The following is a 20,615-nucleotide window of genomic DNA, read 5'->3' as shown; positions in this document are numbered from 1 at the left end:
CAATTAACTGAAAAAGCTAAAATATTCCTCCCATTTTTTTTTTTTTTTTTTTTTTAAGATGGAGTCCAGGCCGGGCGCGGTGGCTCAAGCCTGTAATCCCAGCACTTTGGGAGGCCGAGACGGGCGGATCACGAGGTCAGGAGATCGAGACCATCCTGGCTGGCATGGTGAAACCCCGTCTCTACTAAAAACTACAAAAAAACTAGCCGGGCGAGGTGGCGGCACCTGTGGTCCCAGCTACCCGGGAGGCTGAGGCGGGAGAGTGGCGTGAACCCGGGAGGCGTAGCTTGCAGTGAGCTGAGATCCGGCCACAGCACTCCAGCCTGGGTGACAGAGCGAGACTCCGTCTCAAAAAAAAAAAAGATGGAGTCCAATGGCCGGGTGCGGTGGCTCAAGCCTGTAATCTCAGCACTTTGGGAGGCCGAGACGGGCGGATCACGAGGTCAGGAGATCAAGACCATCCTGGCTAACACAGTGAAACCCCGCCTCTACTAAAAAATACAAAAAACTAGCTGGGTGAAGTGGTGGGCATCTGTAGTCCCAGCTACTTGGGAGGCTGAGGCAGGAGAATGGCGTAAACCCGGGAGGCGGAGCTTGCAGTGAGCTGAGATCCGGCCACTGCACTCCAGCCTGGGCGAAGAGCGAGACTCCGTCTCAAAACAAACAAACAAACAAACAAACAAAAAAGATGGAGCCCACTCCGTCACTCAAGCTGGAGTGCAGTGGCACGATCTCGGCTCACTGCAACCTCTGCCTCCCGGGTTCATGCGGTTCTCGTGCCTTAGTCTCCTGAGTAGTTGGGATTACAGGCATGCACCACCACACCTGGCTAATTTTTGTATTTGTATTTTTATTTTTTTTGGAGACGGAGTCTTAACTCTGTCACCCAGGCTGGAGTGCAGTGGTGCAATCTCGGCTCACTGCAAGCTCTGCCTCCCAGGTTCACTCCATTCTCCTGCCTCAGCCTCCCGAGTAGCTGGGACTACAGGTGCCCGCCACCACGCCAGGCTAATTTTTTATATTTTTAATAGAGACGGGGTTTCACCGTGTTAGCCAGGATGGTCTCGATCTCCTGACCTCGTGATCTGCCTGCCTCGGCCTCCCAAAGTGTTGGGATTACAGGCGTGAGCTACTGCGCCTGGCCGCATTTCATAACTACTCTGTGAGGCCAAATTTTTCTTCACATACTTTAGCCAAAACAACATATCACAACAGACTGAGTACAGAAAGAGACATAAGAATGTAAGTGTCTTCTTTATTATTATGTCAGACATTAAAGGAACTTAGAAAAATGTAAAATATTGCTGTTTTTCTCAGTAAATTATTTTTTTGTTTTGGAATATAGTTTTTCTCTATGAAAAATGTGATTTGTGTTAACATGTAATAGTTTATTATTACCATTTTTGAGATGGAGTTTCACTCTTGTTGCCCAGGCTGCAGTGCAATGGCGCAATCTCAGCTGATCGCAACCTCCGCCTCCCCAGTTCAAGCAATTCTCCTGCCTCAGCCTCCCAAGTATCTGGGATTACAGGCGTGCGCCACCATGCCCGACTAGTTTTTGTATTTTTAGTAGAGACAGGGTTTCTCCATTTTGGTCAGGCTGGTCTTGAACTCCTGACCTCAAGTGATCCGTGCCCACCTTGGCCTCCCAAAGTGCTGGGATTACAGGCGTGAGCCACTGCGGCTGGCTGATAGTTTATTATTTTAAAATATTTAAAAATTTTGTTTTAATATCTTGTATGAGAAATATTCATTGATATAATTGACATAAAGTTCTTTGGTAGGTAAAGGTGTCCTGAAACCAAAAAGTTTAAAAATTACTGCTATAAATATCTCATAGTTTAAACATAAATATCAACTGAAATGTTAAAAAGGAAAAAGTGATTTTTTCAATTTTTGTGTGTCCATAATCTATTTAAGGAGTAAAACACAGTTTTAAGAAAAACTGGAATAATGATCTATAAATGGAGCAATGGAGGAGGGTAACTTGCTGGTTTCTGCTCCAATGTCAATGTAAAATAAAAGAAAATTAAAAGACCATATAATCAGGCCTTAAGAATCCTTTTACAACCACGAAATCAAAATAGCATATCCTCACCCTTCAAAGCGGAAAAAGAAAAGCAAAGGAGAACAGTGAATGGACTTCCTGTCATCTTTTCCATGCTTCCAAACTGAAAGCAGATACAGACACACAGTCATGTAATCTGATAGGCAGGTATGTCAGCCTGACTGCAATAGAATCTTAATTTTTATCCAACTACAGGCACTACTAAATATGCCTCTTACTTGAGTTCTCTTAAGCAGAGGGTGGACACTCTAAAAATCTGGACTTACCCTACAGTTAATAGATTTCAAAGTAATCAATCACTAATCATGACTGCATTTATCCAGAAAATGTAGAATAACTCACCTGTAAATCATATGGCTTTCCAGCCCTCACTAAAAAACTCAGTAATATACTGGTATGTGCAAAATGGACATTCTCATCCAGGAACCCATGTAAGAGCAGTAAACGATTTGGTCTGGAGAAATGGAAGTATTACAGGATTAGGCAAAATAGTACAGTATTTGGAAAAACAATTTCACTTATTTAATCATACTTAACCATATTAACTTCCTGATACTGTAATGTTAGAATAAGAATTCAATATTTTCAATATTAAATTTGTAACATATTAACGAGATACCACATGTAATGAAAGATTAAAAAAAGATCTTGTGTTCAATTTTTTATAATTAAAATATTAAAACACATCTATAATTACAGCATGTCCCCAGAAAAACTATGTGTAAAATATATTCAGGCAGACATAACATTTTTTCCACCTTGAAAGTCGTGTACTTAACTTTTTTCAGCAAAAACAACTGCTTCAAATATCACTTGTAAAAAAACATTATATGAACTGGCCTGTAATTCAGTTTTAAGAAACAGCCATGATATTCTAGTATAACATATTCATCTTGGTTTTTCAGTATTCGAATTTTCCATTAGGATTAAAGCCAATTTTTAAAAATACAATTGAAAATTTATAATCTTCATTTTAAAGCTTGAATTAGGCTGTGCCCGGTGGCTCATGCCTGTAATCCCAGCATGATTGGGAGTCTGAGATGGGCAGATAACTTGAGTCCAGGAGTTTGAGACCACCTTAGGCAACATGGTAAAACTCTGCCTGACTCTACTAAAAATACAAAAAATTAGGTGGGCATGGTGGCACGTGCCTGTAGACTCAGTTACTCGGGGGCTGAGGTGGGAGGATCCTCTGAGCCCAGGAGTTTGACGATGCAGGGAGCCCTGATCATGCCACTGCACTCCAGCCTAAGTGACAGAGTGAGACCCTGTCTCAATTTAAAAAAAAAAAAAAAGCTTGCACTTACTCAGAGGGGAACTTTTCTGCTTGCATGGCCACAGATCCTAAGTAATAGCCCTGCTCGTTCTGGTCAGGGTGACCCATATAACGTTCCGTGTATCCTGTATCATAGAAGATCCACAGAGTGACTGGGGCCCCAGCAATAGCAACCTGCATAAGATGACATTGACCGTCAAGTGTGGTCTGGAAAAAGAGAGTTGCTAGCAGTGAGATCTTACAACTGCAAAATTACACTGTAAAATTATCCTTAAGCTTTAGCCTTATGACTGGGCCATACATGTCTTAGGCAACTCAGAATACTGAAGTGAAGTGCCAAGGTCAAGAATTTGATACTCTTGTGAGTCAGTTTCATGTTCCATGGGCATTCTACATACCAAACCTTTAACCTGGGCTAGCTGAAATACAAAAGCCAGGCCCGTTGTTAAAAGACAACTGAACTACATCCTGCTACTGAGGAAAAAATGTGCGAGAACTGTCAGTTTTATGTAAAAAAGGAGCCACCTTTTTTTTTTTAAGCCTCTGTTGGCAGTACAGAATTTAAAACAATAAATGAAATATACTAAAACTTTGCATAGTTTTATATTTACATATTCTAATTATTTTCTTGATAGCTACAAGCCTGGGAAAATTATGGGAGTAGTCAGAATTTATTTATGTTTATTATGAAGATCATCTAGACATACGTGCAAGAATAAAACCCTTATTTTGTTCTTAAAAATAAAAATTAAGGGTCAGGTGCAATGGCTCACGCCTGTAATCCCAGCACTTTGGGAGGCCGAGGCGAGTGGATCACCCAAGGTCAGGAGTCCGAGACCAGCCTGGCAAACACGGTGAAATCCTATCTCTACTAAAAATACAAAAATTAGCTGGGAATAGTGGTGGGCGCCTTTAATCCCAGACTGAAGCATGAGAATTGCTTGAACCTGAGAGGCGGAGGTTGCAGTGAGCCGAGATCGCACCACTGCACTCCCGCCTGGGTGACAGCAAGACTCTGTCTCAAAAATAAAATAAGGGCCGGATGCCGTGGCTCAAGCCTGTAATCCCAGCACTTTGGGAGGCCGAGACGGGCGGATCACGAGGTCAGGAGATCAAGACCATCCTGGCTAACACGGTGAAACCACGTCTCTACTAAAAACTACAAAAAAACTAGCCGGGCGCGGTGGTGGTGCCTGTAGTCCCAGCTACCCGGGAGGCTGAGGCAGGAGAATGGCGGGAACCCGGGAGGCGTAGCTTGCAGTGAGCTGAGATCCGGCCACAGCACTCCAACCTGGGTGACAGAGCAAGACTCTGTCTCAAAAAAATAATAAAATAAAATAAAAAATAAAAATTTTAAAAATTACTTTTCACTGTAAAGTAACATCATGTTATTGAAATATTAAAAAAAGAAACACTACTCATAATTCCTATTCTCAACAATTATCATCCTTATGTATTTTCTTCTAGTATATTTTTCCAAGTTTGTTTACAGAATTGTAAGCATTTATACATTTAATAATTCACTCATTCAACGCACTTATTGAGGGCCTACTATGTGCCAAGCATTAGGCTTGACTGCTGAGGATACAGTGGTGTACAGAGCAAACAGGTCCCTGCCCTCATAGCTTGCAGTCCAACAATTAAGTAATTACAATCCAATAGGTATGCTGTATGTGCTTTACTAATCGTAACCATCTCCTATACTCTTTGGCACGTATCTATAAACAGTCAGTAACTAGTTATCCAGTTGACAGATGTTTAAACATTATATATGTTTAAAAGAAAAATACACACACACACACAGACACACACATATATACATATAAAACTTGAAGGCTGGGTGCAGTGGTTCACGTCTGTAATCCCAGCACTTTGGGAGGCCAAGGCAGATGGATCACTTGAGGTCAGGAGTTCAAGACCAGCCTAGCAAACATGGTGAAACTCCATCTCTACTAAAAGTACAAAAATTAGTTGGAAATCGTTTGAATCCAGGAGGTGGAGGCTGCAGTGAGCCAAGATCATGTCACTGTGCTCCAGTCTGGGTGAAGAGCGAGACTCTGTCTCAAAACAAAACAAAACAAAACAAAACAACAAACAAAAAAACAAACGAGATATATATACATTTCACATGGCTCTTAAACATACAACCCCTAACATTCTACAATATTGCCAACTCTGGGCCAGGTGCAGTGGCTCATGCCTGTAATCCTAGCACTTTGGGAGGCCAACATGGATGGATCTCTTGAGGTCAGGAGTTTGAGACCAGCCTAGCCAATATGGTGAAATCCCATCTCTACTTTAAAAAAAAAAAAAAAAAAAAAAAATTAGCCAGGTGTGGTGGCGGGCACTTGTAATCCCAGCTATTCAGGAGGCTGAGACATGATAATCGCCTGAACCCAGGGGGCAGAGGTTGCAGTGAGCCAAGATTGTGCCACTGCACTCCAGCCTGGGCGACAGAGCAAGACTTTGTCTCAAAAAAAAACAAAAACAAAAAACAAAAACCCAAAAACACATTGCCAACTCTGTAAACCTTCAGGAAATAGACATTTTTATATATTCTCTATTTACAGAAAAATCTACCCTTATTGCAAAAATGAGTATAATAGGAAGTCACATACCCTGAAGATATCTGACCTCTGCATTAATGCCATCAGGGAGAGGTATCCTCCATAGGACCAGCCGTGGATGCCCACACGATCTAAGTCAATGAAATCATATCGAGAAGCTAGATATTGGAGTCCTTCCACCTGATCATCAATTTCTATTTGACCCTGTCAAAAAAGGGAGAACATTTCACTGATTCTGATGAATAAAAGTCTCATAAGAGTGCTTTTAAATATGATAAATGTTTTTACTAAAAATACCTGTAGGTCTTTTAATTTTTATTTTATTTATTTTTTGAGATGGAGTCTCACTCTGTTACCCAGGCTGGAGTGCAATGGCACAATCTTGGCTCACTGCAACCTCCGAATCCTGGATTCAAGCAATTCTCCTGCCTCAGCCTCCCAAGTAGCTGGAATTACAGGCATGCGCCACCATGCCCAGCTAATTTTTGTATTTTTCAGTAGAGACGGAGTTTCACTATGGCCAGGTTGGTCTCAAACTCCTGACCTCTCAAGTGATTCGCCCGCCTCGGCCTCCCAAATTGCTGGGATTACAGGTGTGAGCCACCACACCCGGCCCTGTAGGTTTTTTTAGATTAGAATTTACTACCAACTGAGATTCTGTTGCCCCCTCTCCCTCAAATTTTTAAAAGATCTATTTGGAGATAGGGGCCTATAGCTTCTGTTGCTAGCCTGTCCTAGAGTTTAGTTACCACTTAGTCATAAAGCTCCTTCCTATTGCTACTCAAACTGTCCCTTGCTATTTGGGTATTTCCCATTTCCATTTGTTCTGTTGTCTGCTAAGAGGTCGGCATCTTCCTTGTAACAAGCCTTTCTATACCCAAAGACAAAAAATTAGCCCCTTAAGTAATTAATTTTACTTCTCCTTTTTATTTATTTATTTTTTTGGAGACATGGTCTCACTCTGCTGTCCAGGCTGGAGTGCAGTAGTGTGACTATGGATCACTGTAGCTCAACCTCCCAGGCTCAAGTGATCCTCCCACCTCAGCCTCCCACGTAGCTGGGACCCCAGGCATGCGCCACCATGCCCAGCTAATTTTTTACTTATTTGTAGAGGTGGGGGGTCTCATTATGTTGCCCAGGTTGGTCTTGAACTCCTGGGCTCAAGTGATCCTCCTGCCTTGGCCTCCCAAAGTATTGGGATTACAGGCGTGAGCCACTGCACCTGACCTACTTCTCCTTTTTAATTTTTAGTGCAGTAAAGCAGAAGGAATTGCTCTTGAGGCCCTATCTTCTTATTTCCCTATTATATTATCTCTAGGAACTGAACATACTACTTCTTTAAGGTCCTAATTCCTACCACCACCACCTTGTCTATATTACTAGGCCTGCCAGTGCACGCAAATCTCACTTCACTGAGCCAAAAACAAAAATAAAAACAAAAAAACTTACATGAGAATACAACATAAGGTCAAAGAACTGGCTGTGGGAGAAAATCCCCATGTCTTACTCAGCATGTCCAATAACACTGGCAAACACAGTAACTGCCTTACTGTGCAAAAGGAACATCGGATTCTCATCATTTCCCAAAGCAGCAGAAAGGACATGGGGCATCTCTAAAAGGTAGCATTTAAAGCTTCCTGTAGAGAGAAAGAGGCTTGTCACAAGGAAGGCACTAACCAGTTGGATTCCCTCTTCACAGAGGACAGAACAAATCTCAATTATTCCTCAACAGTGTCCAGGATGCTGAAAGCTAAATGGTGCTAAATTCTACCCAAGTGGACATACAAAATAGAGAGGGTATTTCTATGTACAAGTGGCTCTATCTCAGTTCTCCAAAGTTACATATAGGTACACATGAGCTAGCCTAGTGTACATCAAGTTGCATCTTCTCTCCCACCCCCAAACTCTAACACAGATACACTCTCATTCACTCATTCATACCCACTTCCCCCAACTCTCTTTCAAGGGTTTCACACCAAACAATGCACCAGAAAAATGTAAATGTCTGTAAAAGAAAAGTGTTTTTATGCTCACACACCATTTTATACTTAAAGGCGCCTTCAAATTTAAGCCCTCGGTGACAGGATCCCCTGTTGTCTATCACCACAACCACATAACCTAGAGAGGCTAGGGTATTCAAGCGGAAATACTTGACTCCTTTAAACCGATTATTCACCAACTGCACCTGAGGAAGAAACACAACTTCAGTTTATCATATGGAAGCATATAAAAACCCAAGAGTGGCAGGGCATTGCAAGAAATAGAAAGCTTAATTTCACTATTATTTTACCTTTAAAATGCAATTTTTTAAGTCGTTTATTTTTAAATTAACTTAAGTCTTTTCATGTTTATGTTGCTTCCTGCTTAACTTCACACTCAAGTTCAGGGCAATTACTGAACAACCGTAGGCTTTAAAATTCTAACTTAGATATTAATTACATACAAGTGAATCAATCCACCCAATATAAAAAGTTACTAAACTGATTATTTCTACCCTGAAGAACTGTGTTATTCGAATGACAGTTACAAGGACAAATAAGAAAAACTTTCCTCCCCATCAGACATCAGACATGACTGCTGCTTGGCTTCCTCCACTGGCTACCATTACCCTTCAGAATAAGTCTACATGGCCCTTGAGATCTTTGGCTACCTCTGACCTCATCTCATACTATTTCCCTCCATGTGCACTGTACTCTAACCTTATTGTCAACACTATCAAGTTGGTTCTAGTCCCATGAACTTGACATTTACCGTTTTCTGTGTCTGGAATGCTTTTCTTTCGTATCTTTTGCATGGCTCATTCCTTGTCAATGTTTGTAACCTCAGGAGAGGTCTTGCCATCCCCTTTCCCAGCAAATCTTCATAGAACTTCCATTATAAAAAGTCATACTTTTAGGCCAGGTGTGGTGGCTCACACCTGTAATCCCAGCACTTTGGGAGGCTGAGGCGGGTGGATCACCTGAGGTCAGGAGTTCGAGACCAGCCTGGCCAACATGGCAAAACCTTGTCTCTACTAAAAACAAAAAATTAGCTGGGCATGGTGGGGAGTGCCTGTGGTCCCAGTTACTCAGGAGGCAGAGGCATAAGAATTCCTTGAACCCAGAAGGCAGAGAGGTTGCAGTGAGCCAAGATCATACCACTGCACTGCAGCCTGGGCAGCAGAGAGACTCTGTCTCAAAAAACAAACAAACAAAAATCATACCTTTTTTTTTTTTTTGAAGAGATGGGGTCTCCAGGCTGGAGTGTAGTGGCACAATCATAGCTCAGTGCTGCCTCAAATTCCTGGGCTCAAGTAATCTTCCTGCCTCGGTCTTCAAGTAGCTGGGACTACAGGTGTGCACCACTATGCCTGGTTAATTTTTAAATTTTTTTGTGGAGATGGGGTCTCACCATCATATCTTTTTATGTTTGCTTATTATTTTCCCTTTATGGTCCATGAAGTGGAACATTAGTCTGACATGTTCAGTGAGTATCCTCACTGCCTAGAACAGTACCTAGTACATCACAGGAACTTAATACCTGTTTGCTAAATGAATGAATGAAAAAGAGAAATAGGAGAATTTTTTTTTTTCCATTTCTACCTTGGGAAGAGGGTGTTTGGTGGGTAAAGGTACTTGTATTTATTTATTTACTTAAGAGATGGTGTCTCACTCTGTACCCCAGGCTGGAGTATGGTGGTGCAATCATAGTTCACTACATAGTTCACCTCGAACTCCTGGGCTAAAGCAATCCTTCCACCTCAGCCTCTGAATAGCTGGGATTAATATGTGTGCCACAGCACCTGGCTAAAGATTTGTCTTTAAAGGGAGAGTGCTGAAAGAAGAAATACTAGGCAGAGAAGAACACAAATATGAACATTTAAAGAAAACCACCTCACTTCTTTGTCTGCTACCATGTATAGAAGATGGTCTCAATTGCTTGATATGAACACTTAAATATACTGCCTTTCGGCACTGGCAATCCAAAAGTCTCCTTCAGTATCAATTCTTCAAAACCTGTGTCCTTTTATCATCTAGCCTGATCTCTTTGCATTTTTATTTGCAGAACAGTGTCTGGCACATTCTAGGAAATATTGTAAGTATTTGTTACACAAACTTTTGTCTTTTGATATGTAGTCTTGCTCTGTCACCCAGGCTGGAGTGCAATGGCATGATTTCAGCCCACTGCAACTTCAGCCTCCCAGGTTCAAGCGATTCTCATGCCTCAGTCCCCGAGTAGCTGGGATTACAGGTGTGCACCACAATGCCCGGCTAATTTTTGTAATTTTAGTAGGGTTGGGGTTTCACCATGTTAATCAGGCTGGTCTCAAACTCCTGACCTCAAGTGATCCGTCCACCTCAGCCTCCCAAAGTGCTGGGGTTACAGGCATGAGCCACCTCACCCAGGCTTGTCAAATAAATGCTTAGAAACACAGCTGTTAATAAAGGAGAGTTTAAGGAACTGATCCTTGATAACTTTAGTGGGAAATATCTGTTGTTTTTCTTGTATTTCACTCTTTTCTGACCTATAGAAATTGCTGCCTTTGGTGACAAAGTAATTCACTTCACGTTATGAATTGTGACACTGTTGCTGTTTCAACAGATTTCCACTTAGACGTGAATACACACCAAAGAACAGTTTTGACCACATGAACATCATACTCTTAAAAGATTTAAACAAATTTTACAATGTTATTGTGTGCTATTAAAAAGACCTAGTCCTATATTAGGGAGTCTCTTCATAATTAACCCAAATGAAGTCATCAAACAAGATGAATGATCTTCCAAGAGGTTGAAGGGACAGGGGCACTATAGCATGTGAAATCTCATGGGAAAATCTCCCTGCAAATTGAACACCAGATTCTTCTTCTTCTTTTTTTTTTTTTAAGATGGGGGTCTTGCCCAGGCTGGTCTCAAACTCCTGGGCTCAAGTAATCCTCCCACCTCAGCCTCCCAAAGTGCTGAGATTACAAGCGTGAGCCACCACACCAGGCCAGATTCTTCTGTTTCTTCTCTTTTGACACATGGTCTCACTCTCTTGTCTAGGCTGGAGTGCAATCACATGAATACAGCTCACTGCAGCTTCAAACTTCCTGGCTCAAGCAATCCTCCTATCTCAGCCTCCCAAGTAGCTGAGACCACAGGTGTTTGCCACCATGCCCAACTAATTTGTTTACTTTTTGTAGAGATGGGGGTCTCCCTATCTTGCCATGCTGATCTCGAACTCCTGGGCTAAAGTGATCCTCCTGTTTAAGCCTCCTGAAGTGCTAGGATTACAGTCATGAGCCACCGCACCCAGCCCAGATTCTTCTCTGGCCTTATCAAATTTGAATTTTTCCCAAGAACATTTTGAGAAAGAAATCAATAAATCATCCTAAGTCACCTATAGCTTTTCAAAAACCACATGGTGAAATTCACTCATAGTCTTATTCAAATATGACTGTTCGGTAAGTGCAAAAAAGCATAGCTGTACTGCATAAAGTATTCTAAACAATTAATTTTGTTTTGGCTGGGTGCAGGGGCTCACACCTGTAATCCCAGCACTTTGGGAGGCTGAGGTGGGTGGATCACCTGAGGTCAGGAGTTCAAGACCATCCTGGCTAACATGGTGACACCCTGTCTCTACTAAAAATATAAAAATTAGCCAGATGTAGTGCTGCACACCTATAGTCCCAGCTCTCAGGAGGCTGAAGCAAAAGAATTGCTTGAACCTGGGAGGTGGAGGTTGCAGTGAGCCCAGATCGCGACACTGCACTCTAGCCTAGGCAACAGAGCGAGACTCCGTCTCAAAAAAAAAAAAAAATTGTTTTAATTGAATTGGCTAACCTTTTTTAAATTATGGTAAAATATATATAAAATTTACCATTTCAACCATTTTAAGCATACAATTCAATGACATTAAATACATTCATGCTGGTGTGTAACCATCACCATTATCCATTTCCAGAACTTTTTCATCACCCAAACAGAAATTCTGTACCCATTAATAACTCCCGGCCAGGCACGGTAGTTTATACCTGTAATCCTAGCACTCTGGGAGGCTGAGGTGGGTTGATCATCTGAGGTCAGGAGTTCGAGACCAGCCTGGCTAACATGGTGAAATCCTGTCTCTACTAAAAATACAAAAAATTAGCCGAGCATGGTGGTGCACGCCTGTAATCCCAGCTATTAGGGAGGCTGAGGCAGGAGAATTGCTTAAACCCAGGAGGTGGATGAGGCAGTGAGCTGAGATGCTGCCTCTGGAAGACAGAGTGAGACTCTGTCTCAGAAACAAACAAACAAAGAAACAAAGAAACAAAACACTCAAAACACTCCCCATCCTCCTTCCACCTAGTCCCTGACAACTTCTATTCTACTTTCTATCCCTATGAATTTGCCTGTTATAGGTACCTCATACAATTTGGTATGTAGATACATTTCCAGATACTAAATAACTGGGTATAATTATTAATTATAAAGGGTATTACTGAGTCTAAGGATTGTATTATGAAAACACTATAATTATATTTTAATTTCTTCCAAGGCTCAGTGAAGGATATATAATCAAGAATAAACAATTTTAAAATTTAGCAATTAACCAATACACCCATCCAAAATATATACTTTTTGATGGAGTCTCGCTCTGTCACCAGGCTGGAGTGCAGTGGCACTATCTCGGCTCACCGCAACCTCTGACTCCCTAGTTCAAGTGATTCTCCCGCCTCAGCCTCCCAAGTAGCTGGGATTACAGGCACGCACTACCACGCCCAGCTAATTTTTATATTTTTAGTAGCGACAGGGTTTCACCATTGTTGGCCAGGATGGTCTTGATCTCCTGACCTTGTGATCTTCCCACTTCAGCCTCCCAAAGTTCTAGGATTACAGGTGTGAGCCACCATGCCTGGTCAAAACATTTTACTCCAATAGTCAAAGTATTTACTGAACAGTGATTGGCTAATACTTAATCCAGGATAAGGAAAATCAAGGTATAAACTTCTTACTGTGCTAAATAGTAGTGTAACAGTTACCAAAACTAGCTGATAAAAATATTTTAATTTGCTTGAGAGATACAGCTTTAGAATGAAGAGGAAGAATTCATTAGGCTACCAAGGCTTTCTGAAAATATCTGTTAAGACTGTTTTTATTTACCAAGACATTTAATTATTTCATTTTATTTCCCAAACAAGTTTATCTACATAGAAAGCAACATATTTACCTACTGACATGAATACCCCACTCCTCTACACAGAGTTATAGTCCACACTGCAAATTAAGGAACTGACTTAGTGGCAGGGTGCGGTGGCTCACACCTGTAATCCCAACGCTTTGGGAGGCTGAGGTGGGTGGATCACTTGAGGTCAGGAGTTCGAGACCAGCCTGACCAACATGGTGAAATCCCATCTCTACTAAAAATACAAAAAAAATTAGCTGGGCATGGTGGTGCATGACTGTAATCCCAGCTACTTGGGAGGCTGAGGCAGAAGAATCACTTGAACCTGGGAGGTGGAGGTTGCAGTGAGTCAACACTGCACCACAGTACTTTAGCCTGAGCAACAAGAGCAAAACTCCATCTCAAAAAAAAAAAATAATAATAATTAGTGATTTATAAATTAAACCTCTAACAAAAAGCAGTTTCCTGACCCCCTAAACTGAATAATTAGAATATAAGCTATAGTCAGTCATTAAGAGCAAATGCCCAACAATGCTCAAAATCTTAAACAACTGACTAGACATTTAAAAAACAAAAGATCTAAAATACATATGCATATGGGTGTATGTATATATGTATATAAATATGCCCACCTGAGGACCACCATATATGAACAGCACAGTTGGATATTTCTTTCCAGGCTGTAGATCATGAGGCTTGTACAGCATCCCATACAATGTAAATCCAGTAGTACTTTCAAAAGAGAAAATTTCTGGAGGGGTATAGTCAGGAAGAGGACCTGTAAATAGGTAACATACCACAGTCTACAAAAGAGTTCTTATGGGAGTGCTACAATCTGGGAACAAGAAAGAAGATATTAAAAGACAGCCCCTCCAACACAAACTGACCACCCCTCTTTCAGATGATAAGCTAGAATTTAAGCAAGAGTATATTCATCTTTAAAAACAAAACTAGGCCAGGCATGGTGGCTCACACCTACAATCCTAGCACTTTGGGAGGCTGAGGTGGGTGGACTGCTTGAGCCCAAGAGTTTGTGACCAGCCTGGGTGACATGGCGAAACTCTGTCTCTACAAAAAAATTAAAAAACTAACCAGGCATGGAGATGTGCTCCTGCAGTCCCAGCTACTCAGGAGGCTGAGGCAGGAGGATTGATTGAGCCCAGGAGGTTGAGGCTACATTGAGCTGTGACTGCGCCACTGCAGTCCAGCCTGGGCGACAGAACAAGACACTGTCTTGACAACAACAAAAACTCACCATATAAAAAACAACAACAAAACAAACATATCAAATTATTTCAGAAGCAGACACAGAGTGTTATCAATAATCCTTGGAGCCTAGGAAACGTCTATGTAAAGAACTATACAAATACTTTATGCTCAATGTAACTTATTGTTGGTTAAACCATCTATCTGGTTAGAAACAAATAAAGCTGGGTAGGGGGTGAGGGAAATTATTAGTCAATTTAATTTTTCATGGTAGGTGACCAAAAACATTTGCTTCTGATCATTAGAAAATAAGCCTAACCAGAACTCAGAAAAAAGTCATCATCAGTTTGGTTCACCAAGGCTATACAGACATCTCCTAAGTGTCTGTGTACAGCAGATAATTTACAGTCTAGGCAGAGATCATCACCATATTACAAATTCGGATTCTGCTTGTGGACATTAAAACACACTTATATTTTTTCGTTCTGTACTAATTTCTCTTTTTTTTTTTTTGAGACAGAGTCTCACTCTGTTGTCCAGGCTGGAGTGCAGTGGTGTGATCTCGGCTCACTGCAACCTCTACCTCCCAGGTTCAAGTGATTCTCCTGCCTCAGCCTCCCAAGTAGCTGGGACTACAGGTACCCACCACCACGCCCAGCTAGTTTTTGTATTTTTAGTAGAAGTGGGGTTTCACCATGTTGGCCAGGTTGCTCTTGAACTCCTGATATCAAATGACCCACCCACCTCAGCCTCCCAAAGTGCTGGGATTATAGGCATGCGCCACCACGCCTGGCCTAATTTCTTAATCCCTTGGCAGAAATAGTGAATTAGTAAAAATACTAGAAAAAAAGACTGGGGATTAAAGTGAATTAGAGGATACATAAAACCAGTCCATTCTTTTTTTTTTTTTTTGAGACGGAGTCTTGCTCCATTGCCCAGGCTGGAGAGCAATGGCGCAATTTCAGCTTACCGCAACCTCCGCATCCTGGGTTCAGCAATTCTCTTGCCTCAGCCTCCTGAGTAGCTGCGACTACAGGCGTGTACCACCATGCCCGGCTAATTCTTTGTATTTTTTCAATAGAGACAGGGTTTCACTGTGTTAGCCAGGATGGTCTCGATCTCCTGACCTTGTTATCCGACCACCTCGGCCTCCCAAAATGCTGAGATTATCGGTGTGAGCCACCACGCCCAGCCTAGTCCATTCTTTATGTTTAAGAAATCAAACATTTTAAACAGATAATTCAGTGTTTCTCTCATTCCAGAGACGGCAAGTGTTCTTTTATTAAGATGGCCATTACAAGTGCTTCAAAAGTTTAAGAAAGCTATCAGCTGGTTATTCTCCAAAGCTGCAGCTTCCTTGCTCAAAGAGTCTTACCAGTTCAGAATACTATTATCTTCAAGTTCATTTGTTTACCTGAGAAATCATCAAAATTTGTGAATAAACTGTTTCCTAGCTGATACCTTGACTATTTTAATCTTATTTTCTTCTTTTTTTTGAGACAACGTCTTGCTTTGTCACCCAGGCTACAGTTCAGTGGTGTTAGCTCACTGCAACCTCCGCCTCCTGGCTTCAAGTGATTTTCATGCCTCAGTCTCCCGAGTAGCTGGGACAACAGGCACACAGCACCACATCCAGATATTTTTTGTATTTTTAGTGGAGATGGGGTTTTACTGTGTTGGCCAGGCTGGTCCAGAACTCCTGACCTCAAGTGATCCACCCTCCTCGGTCTCCCAAAATGTAGGGATTACAGGCGTGAGTCACTGCACCTGGCCTTAATCTTATTTTCAAAAAGGCCTTCCAGACTTGCTCCTGCTTGGAGTGAGAAGTAACCCATCTTATTCAGTAGTTAACAGAACAGGAGAAGTGGAATCTATCAGGAACTCGGCAGCTCAGGGACAGGAAGTGGTGAGAGATGGGAAGACTTGTTCAGGAAATGTGAAAATATGACACAAGTTTAGTGTACTAACATATTAATCCTACTTAACGTCAGAATCGGGGAAAAAAAGAATACCTGCTGAATCCAAAATGGTGGCCCAAAATTCCTTTGTTTTGCAAGCTGGATCATCTTCAGGACTTGATAGCTTGTAAAGGGACACACAGTGTGGATTCTTCTGGTTACTATACTTACTTATAAAGAAGTCACAATGCTAGAGAAGGAAGAAACAATTATATTTTTCCTCAGGGAGGCAGAAAAGGTTATCTGCTGTTACATCTACACTAATGATATAGCAGGAGTATTGTAAGAGACTATTTATATACATAAACAATGTTGAAGTTAAGCTTTTTAAAGCTTTTCCTTAGAGAATTAGGCTTTTGTAGGCCAATTTCACATCATTCAAAAGGAGTATTACATAAGCAGAGAGTTTTAATATGACACAAAACCCTTTTTAAACAAACTTAATACCTGACTGATGCAGCAAGAATGTGAATAGCCACGGTCAGTCAGCCTTGTCACCTCTCCAGGATTTACGTAACTGACTACGTACAGGTGATGCTCTAAAGGGGAGTCTTTGGTACCTTCAAAATATACCAGCCTTCTGACTTCATCAACTTGGATCTGACAAGAGAACAACAATAACAAAATCAGGGCTAACATGACCTTGGCAAAGCTAACCCCCAATTTTATTTAGAATCACTTGAGTCACTTCCTGACTTACGCCTTTTTTTTTTTTTGCTGCCACTATTAATAAACCTGAGTTAATTTTGCTTATTATTTATTTATTTTTTATTTATTTATTTATTTATTTATTTGAGATGGAGTCTCGCTCTGTCGCCCAGGCTGGAGTGCAGTGGCCGGATCTCAGCTCACTGCAAGCTCCGCCTCCCAGGTTTACGCCATTCTCCTGCCTCAGCCTCCCGAGTAGCTGGGACTACAGGCGCCCGCCACCTCGCCCAGCTAGTTTTTTGTATTTTTTAGTAGAGACGGGGTTTCACCGTGTTAGCCAGGATGGTCTCGATCTCCTGACCTCGTGATCCGCCCGTCTCGGCCTCCCAAAGTGCTGGGATTACAGGCTTGAGCCACCACACCCGGCCATTTATTTATTTTTTAAAGAGTTGAGGTCTCACCTCTGCTACCCAGGCTGGAATGCAATGATGCGATCATGGCTCACTGCAGCTTCAAAATCCGAGGCTGAAGCTATACTCTCACCCCAGCCTCCTGAGTAGCTACAAGCATACACTACCATGCCTGGCTAAGTTTCTAAATGTTTTTAAAGAGATGGGGCCTCACTATGTTGCCCAAGCTGGTCTTAAACCCATGGCCTCAAGCAATCCTCCTGCCTCAGCCTCCCAAAGTGTTGGGATTACAGACATGAGCCACCATGCCTGGCTGTTCATGACTTATAGCTAAGAATAGGTCCTGCCATGGCTGGGCGCGGTGGCTCAAGCCTGTAATCCCAGCACTTTGGGAGGCCGAGACGGGCGGATCACGAGGTCAGGAGATCGAGACCATCCTGGCTAACACGGTGAAACCCCGTCTCTACTAAAAATACAAAAACTAGCTGGGCGAGGTGGCGGGTGCCTGTAGTCCCAGCTACTCGGGAGGCTGAGGCAGGAGAATGGCGTAAACCCGGGAGGCGGAGCTTGCAGTGAGCTGAGATCTGGCCACTGCACTCCAGTCCGGGCGACAGAGCGAGACTCCGCCTCAAAAAAAAAAAAAAAAAAGAATAGGTCCTGCCCTGAAGGAAAAAGGACACCTGAGTTACACACTGTATAGTTTCCCATCTGGTCAGAATGTTTGTTTTTCTTAAATACAAGAATTATTTCCTTAAAATAACACTCTTTATAGGGGAAAAAATACTCTGCTATATTGCAGCTATAGCTATAACAAGATTATAACTAATCTTGTTAAACAGATTACTAAGCCCCACCAACAAAGTTTGATTCAGGATGTCAGAGGTGGGTCCAAGAATGTGCATTTCTTTCTTTCTTTCTTTTTTTTTTTGAAACCAAGTTTCGCTCTTGTTGCCCAGGCTGGAGTGCAGTGGCGCAATCTCAGCTCACTGCAACCTCTGCCTCCCGGTTTCAAGCGATTCTCCTGCCTCAGCCTACTAAGTAGCTATAGCTGCAATATAGGTCAATCATTCATACATACTTGAAAGTCTAATTTTACTATCTTGTACATTTATTAGTTACTGTTATATTATTTTAGGCTGTACTTTTTTGGTCTTTTGCACAATTTGCAAAAGACTTTTCTACTGGGTTGTGGAATAATGGAACTAAATCACAGTTTCAATACTGGTGTAGTTTACAAATAAACATGGATAAGATCTTTTAAGTCTTCATTCAGAACTAAAAAAAAACCGCAAGTAAACTCAATAGCTGAATTCACTTAATATTCTTCTCAAATTACAATATGATTTCAACAAATGGCTTTCTTTTATTGTTCCTGTAAATCTTCTACCAGCCAACTCAAACAACGTTTAAGAAAATTTTTGGCCGGGCGCGGTGGCTCAAGCCTGTAATCCCAGCACTTTGGGAGGCCGAGACGGGTGGATCACGAGGTCAGGAGATCGAGACCATCCTGGCTAACACGGTGAAACCCCGTCTCTACTAAAAAATACAAAAATCTAGCCGGGCGAAGTGGCGGGCGCCTGTAGTCCCAGCTACTCGAGAGGCTGAGGCAGGAGAATGGCGTGAACCTGGGAGGCGGAGCTTGCAGTGAGCTGAGATCCGGCCACTGCACTCCAGCCCGGGAGACAGAGTGAGACTCCGTCTCAAAAAAAAAAAGAAAATTTTTGGCCAGATGTGGTGGCTCGCACCTGTAATCCCAGCACTTTGGGAGGCTGAAGTGAGAGGATCTTTTGAGCTTAGGAGTTTGAGACCAGTTTAGGCAAAATAGGGAGACCCCAATTCTACAAAAAATGAAAAAATTAGCTGGGCATGGTGATGCATCCCTGTAGTCCCAGCTACTTTGCAGGCTGAAGTGGAAGGACCACTTGAGCCCAGAATTTGAAGCTGCAGCGAGCCATGATCATGCCAATCCACTCCAGCCTGGGCAACAGAGCAAGACCCTATCTCAAAAAAAAAAAAAAAAAAGCAAATTTTTTACACAGCAATGAAAACACAGATATATTTCTAAAAGCAAGTTATTTTTAAATGTCGTTCCCCCCGCAGGAAGCTGTCTCTTCATCACTAAACATATTTTTAGCATCCATAAACAGAAATCAACACAGTTGGGTAAGTAGGCCCATATGACATATACAGAAAGCATACAAATGATAGGAAACAAATATTCATGAAACTTTACAAGTATGTGTTAATCTTTGCAAAAGATCAGGACTCGTTCTGTTTTGACCTAGCAGATGGGAGTCAGGCCTTTCAAAACTAAAAAAATAACCAGTCAATTCCTCACCACCATCGACAGTGGTTTTCCTGTTTCCTGTAACTACTTAACATCCAACGGAAGTATCATAATCGGGTTGGGGGCTTGTTCAACAGATTACTAAGCCCCACCAACAAAGTTTGATTCAGGATGTCAGAGGTGGGCCCAAGAATGTGCATTTCTTTCTTTCTTTCTTTTTTTTTTTTTGAGGCCAAGTTTTGCTCTTGTTGCCCAGGCTGGAGTGCAGTGGCGCCATCTTGGCTCACTGCAACCTCTGCCTCCTGGGTTCAAGCGATTTTCCTGCGATTCTCCTGCTTCAGCCTCCCAAGTAGCTGGGATTACAGGCATATGTGCCACCACACACGGCTAATTTTATATTTTCAGTAGAGACGGGGTTTCACCATGTTGGCCAGGCTGGTCTCGAACTCCTGACCTCAGATGATCTGCCCACCTTGGCCTCGCAAAGTGCTGGGATTACAGGTATAAGCCACTGTGCCTAGCCAAGAATGTGCATTTCTGATAAGGTCCCAGGTGATGCTGACGCTTTGCACTGGTCCAGCACTTTGAGAACCACCCTCAACAATAAAAAGCTCACAGGTGGCTGGGCGCAGTGGCCCATGCCTGTAATCCCAAAACTTTGGGAGGTGGAGGCAGCAGGTCACTTGAGGTCAAGAGTTCGAGACCAGCCTAGCTAACATAGTGAAACCCTGTCTCTACTAAAAATACATAAAGTAGCTGGGCATGGTGGCATGCACCTGTAATCCCAGCTACTCAGAAGGCTGAGACAGGAGAATCACTTGAACCCAGGAGGCAGAGGTTGCAGTGAGCCAAGATTGCACTGCTGCACTCCAGCCTGGGCAGCAAGAGCAAAACTCCGTCTCAAAAAAAAAAAAAAATTACAAAAATTAGCCAAGTGTGGTGGCAGGTGCCCATAATCCCAGCTACCTAGGAGGCTGAGGCATGAGAATTCCTTGAACCCAGGAGGTGGATGTTGCAGTGGGCTGAGATCACACCACTGTACTCCAGCCTGGGTGACAGAGCGAGAC

The 20,615-nt window shown here is 42.4% G+C and overlaps 1 protein-coding gene across 9 annotated transcripts in view; it reads right to left on the bottom strand.

The window, feature by feature from the left end:
* DPP8 (dipeptidyl peptidase 8) overlaps nt 1–20,615 on the bottom strand; it is a 75,966-nt gene that overhangs the window by 4,568 nt on the left and 50,783 nt on the right. For 5 of the 9 annotated variants that reach the window (XM_033189727.1, XM_033189730.1, XM_033189731.1 and 2 more), the window contains 7 exons: nt 16,651–16,803; nt 16,258–16,393; nt 13,672–13,817; nt 7,950–8,096; nt 5,963–6,115; nt 3,376–3,518; nt 2,411–2,522 (listed from right to left, as the gene is read on the bottom strand). In XM_033189727.1, coding sequence (XP_033045618.1) covers nt 2,411–2,522; nt 3,376–3,518; nt 5,963–6,115; nt 7,950–8,096; nt 13,672–13,817; nt 16,258–16,393; nt 16,651–16,803 — 990 coding nt within the window. Of the gene's footprint in view, nt 1–2,410; nt 2,523–3,375; nt 3,519–5,962; nt 6,116–7,360; nt 7,549–7,949; nt 8,097–13,671; nt 13,818–16,257; nt 16,394–16,650; nt 16,804–20,615 lie in introns of those variants that run through there. The other 4 variants (XM_033189732.1, XM_033189734.1, XR_004431939.1 and 1 more) reach the window with 4 other exon arrangements.

This window comes from Trachypithecus francoisi, unplaced genomic scaffold, assembly GCF_009764315.1.
Source record: "Trachypithecus francoisi isolate TF-2019V2 unplaced genomic scaffold, Tfra_2.0 Lachesis_group3, whole genome shotgun sequence".
NCBI lineage: Eukaryota > Metazoa > Chordata > Mammalia > Primates > Cercopithecidae > Trachypithecus > Trachypithecus francoisi.
The sequence above is the reverse complement of the archived record's forward strand: the minus strand, read 5'-3'. Positions and strand labels throughout refer to the sequence as shown.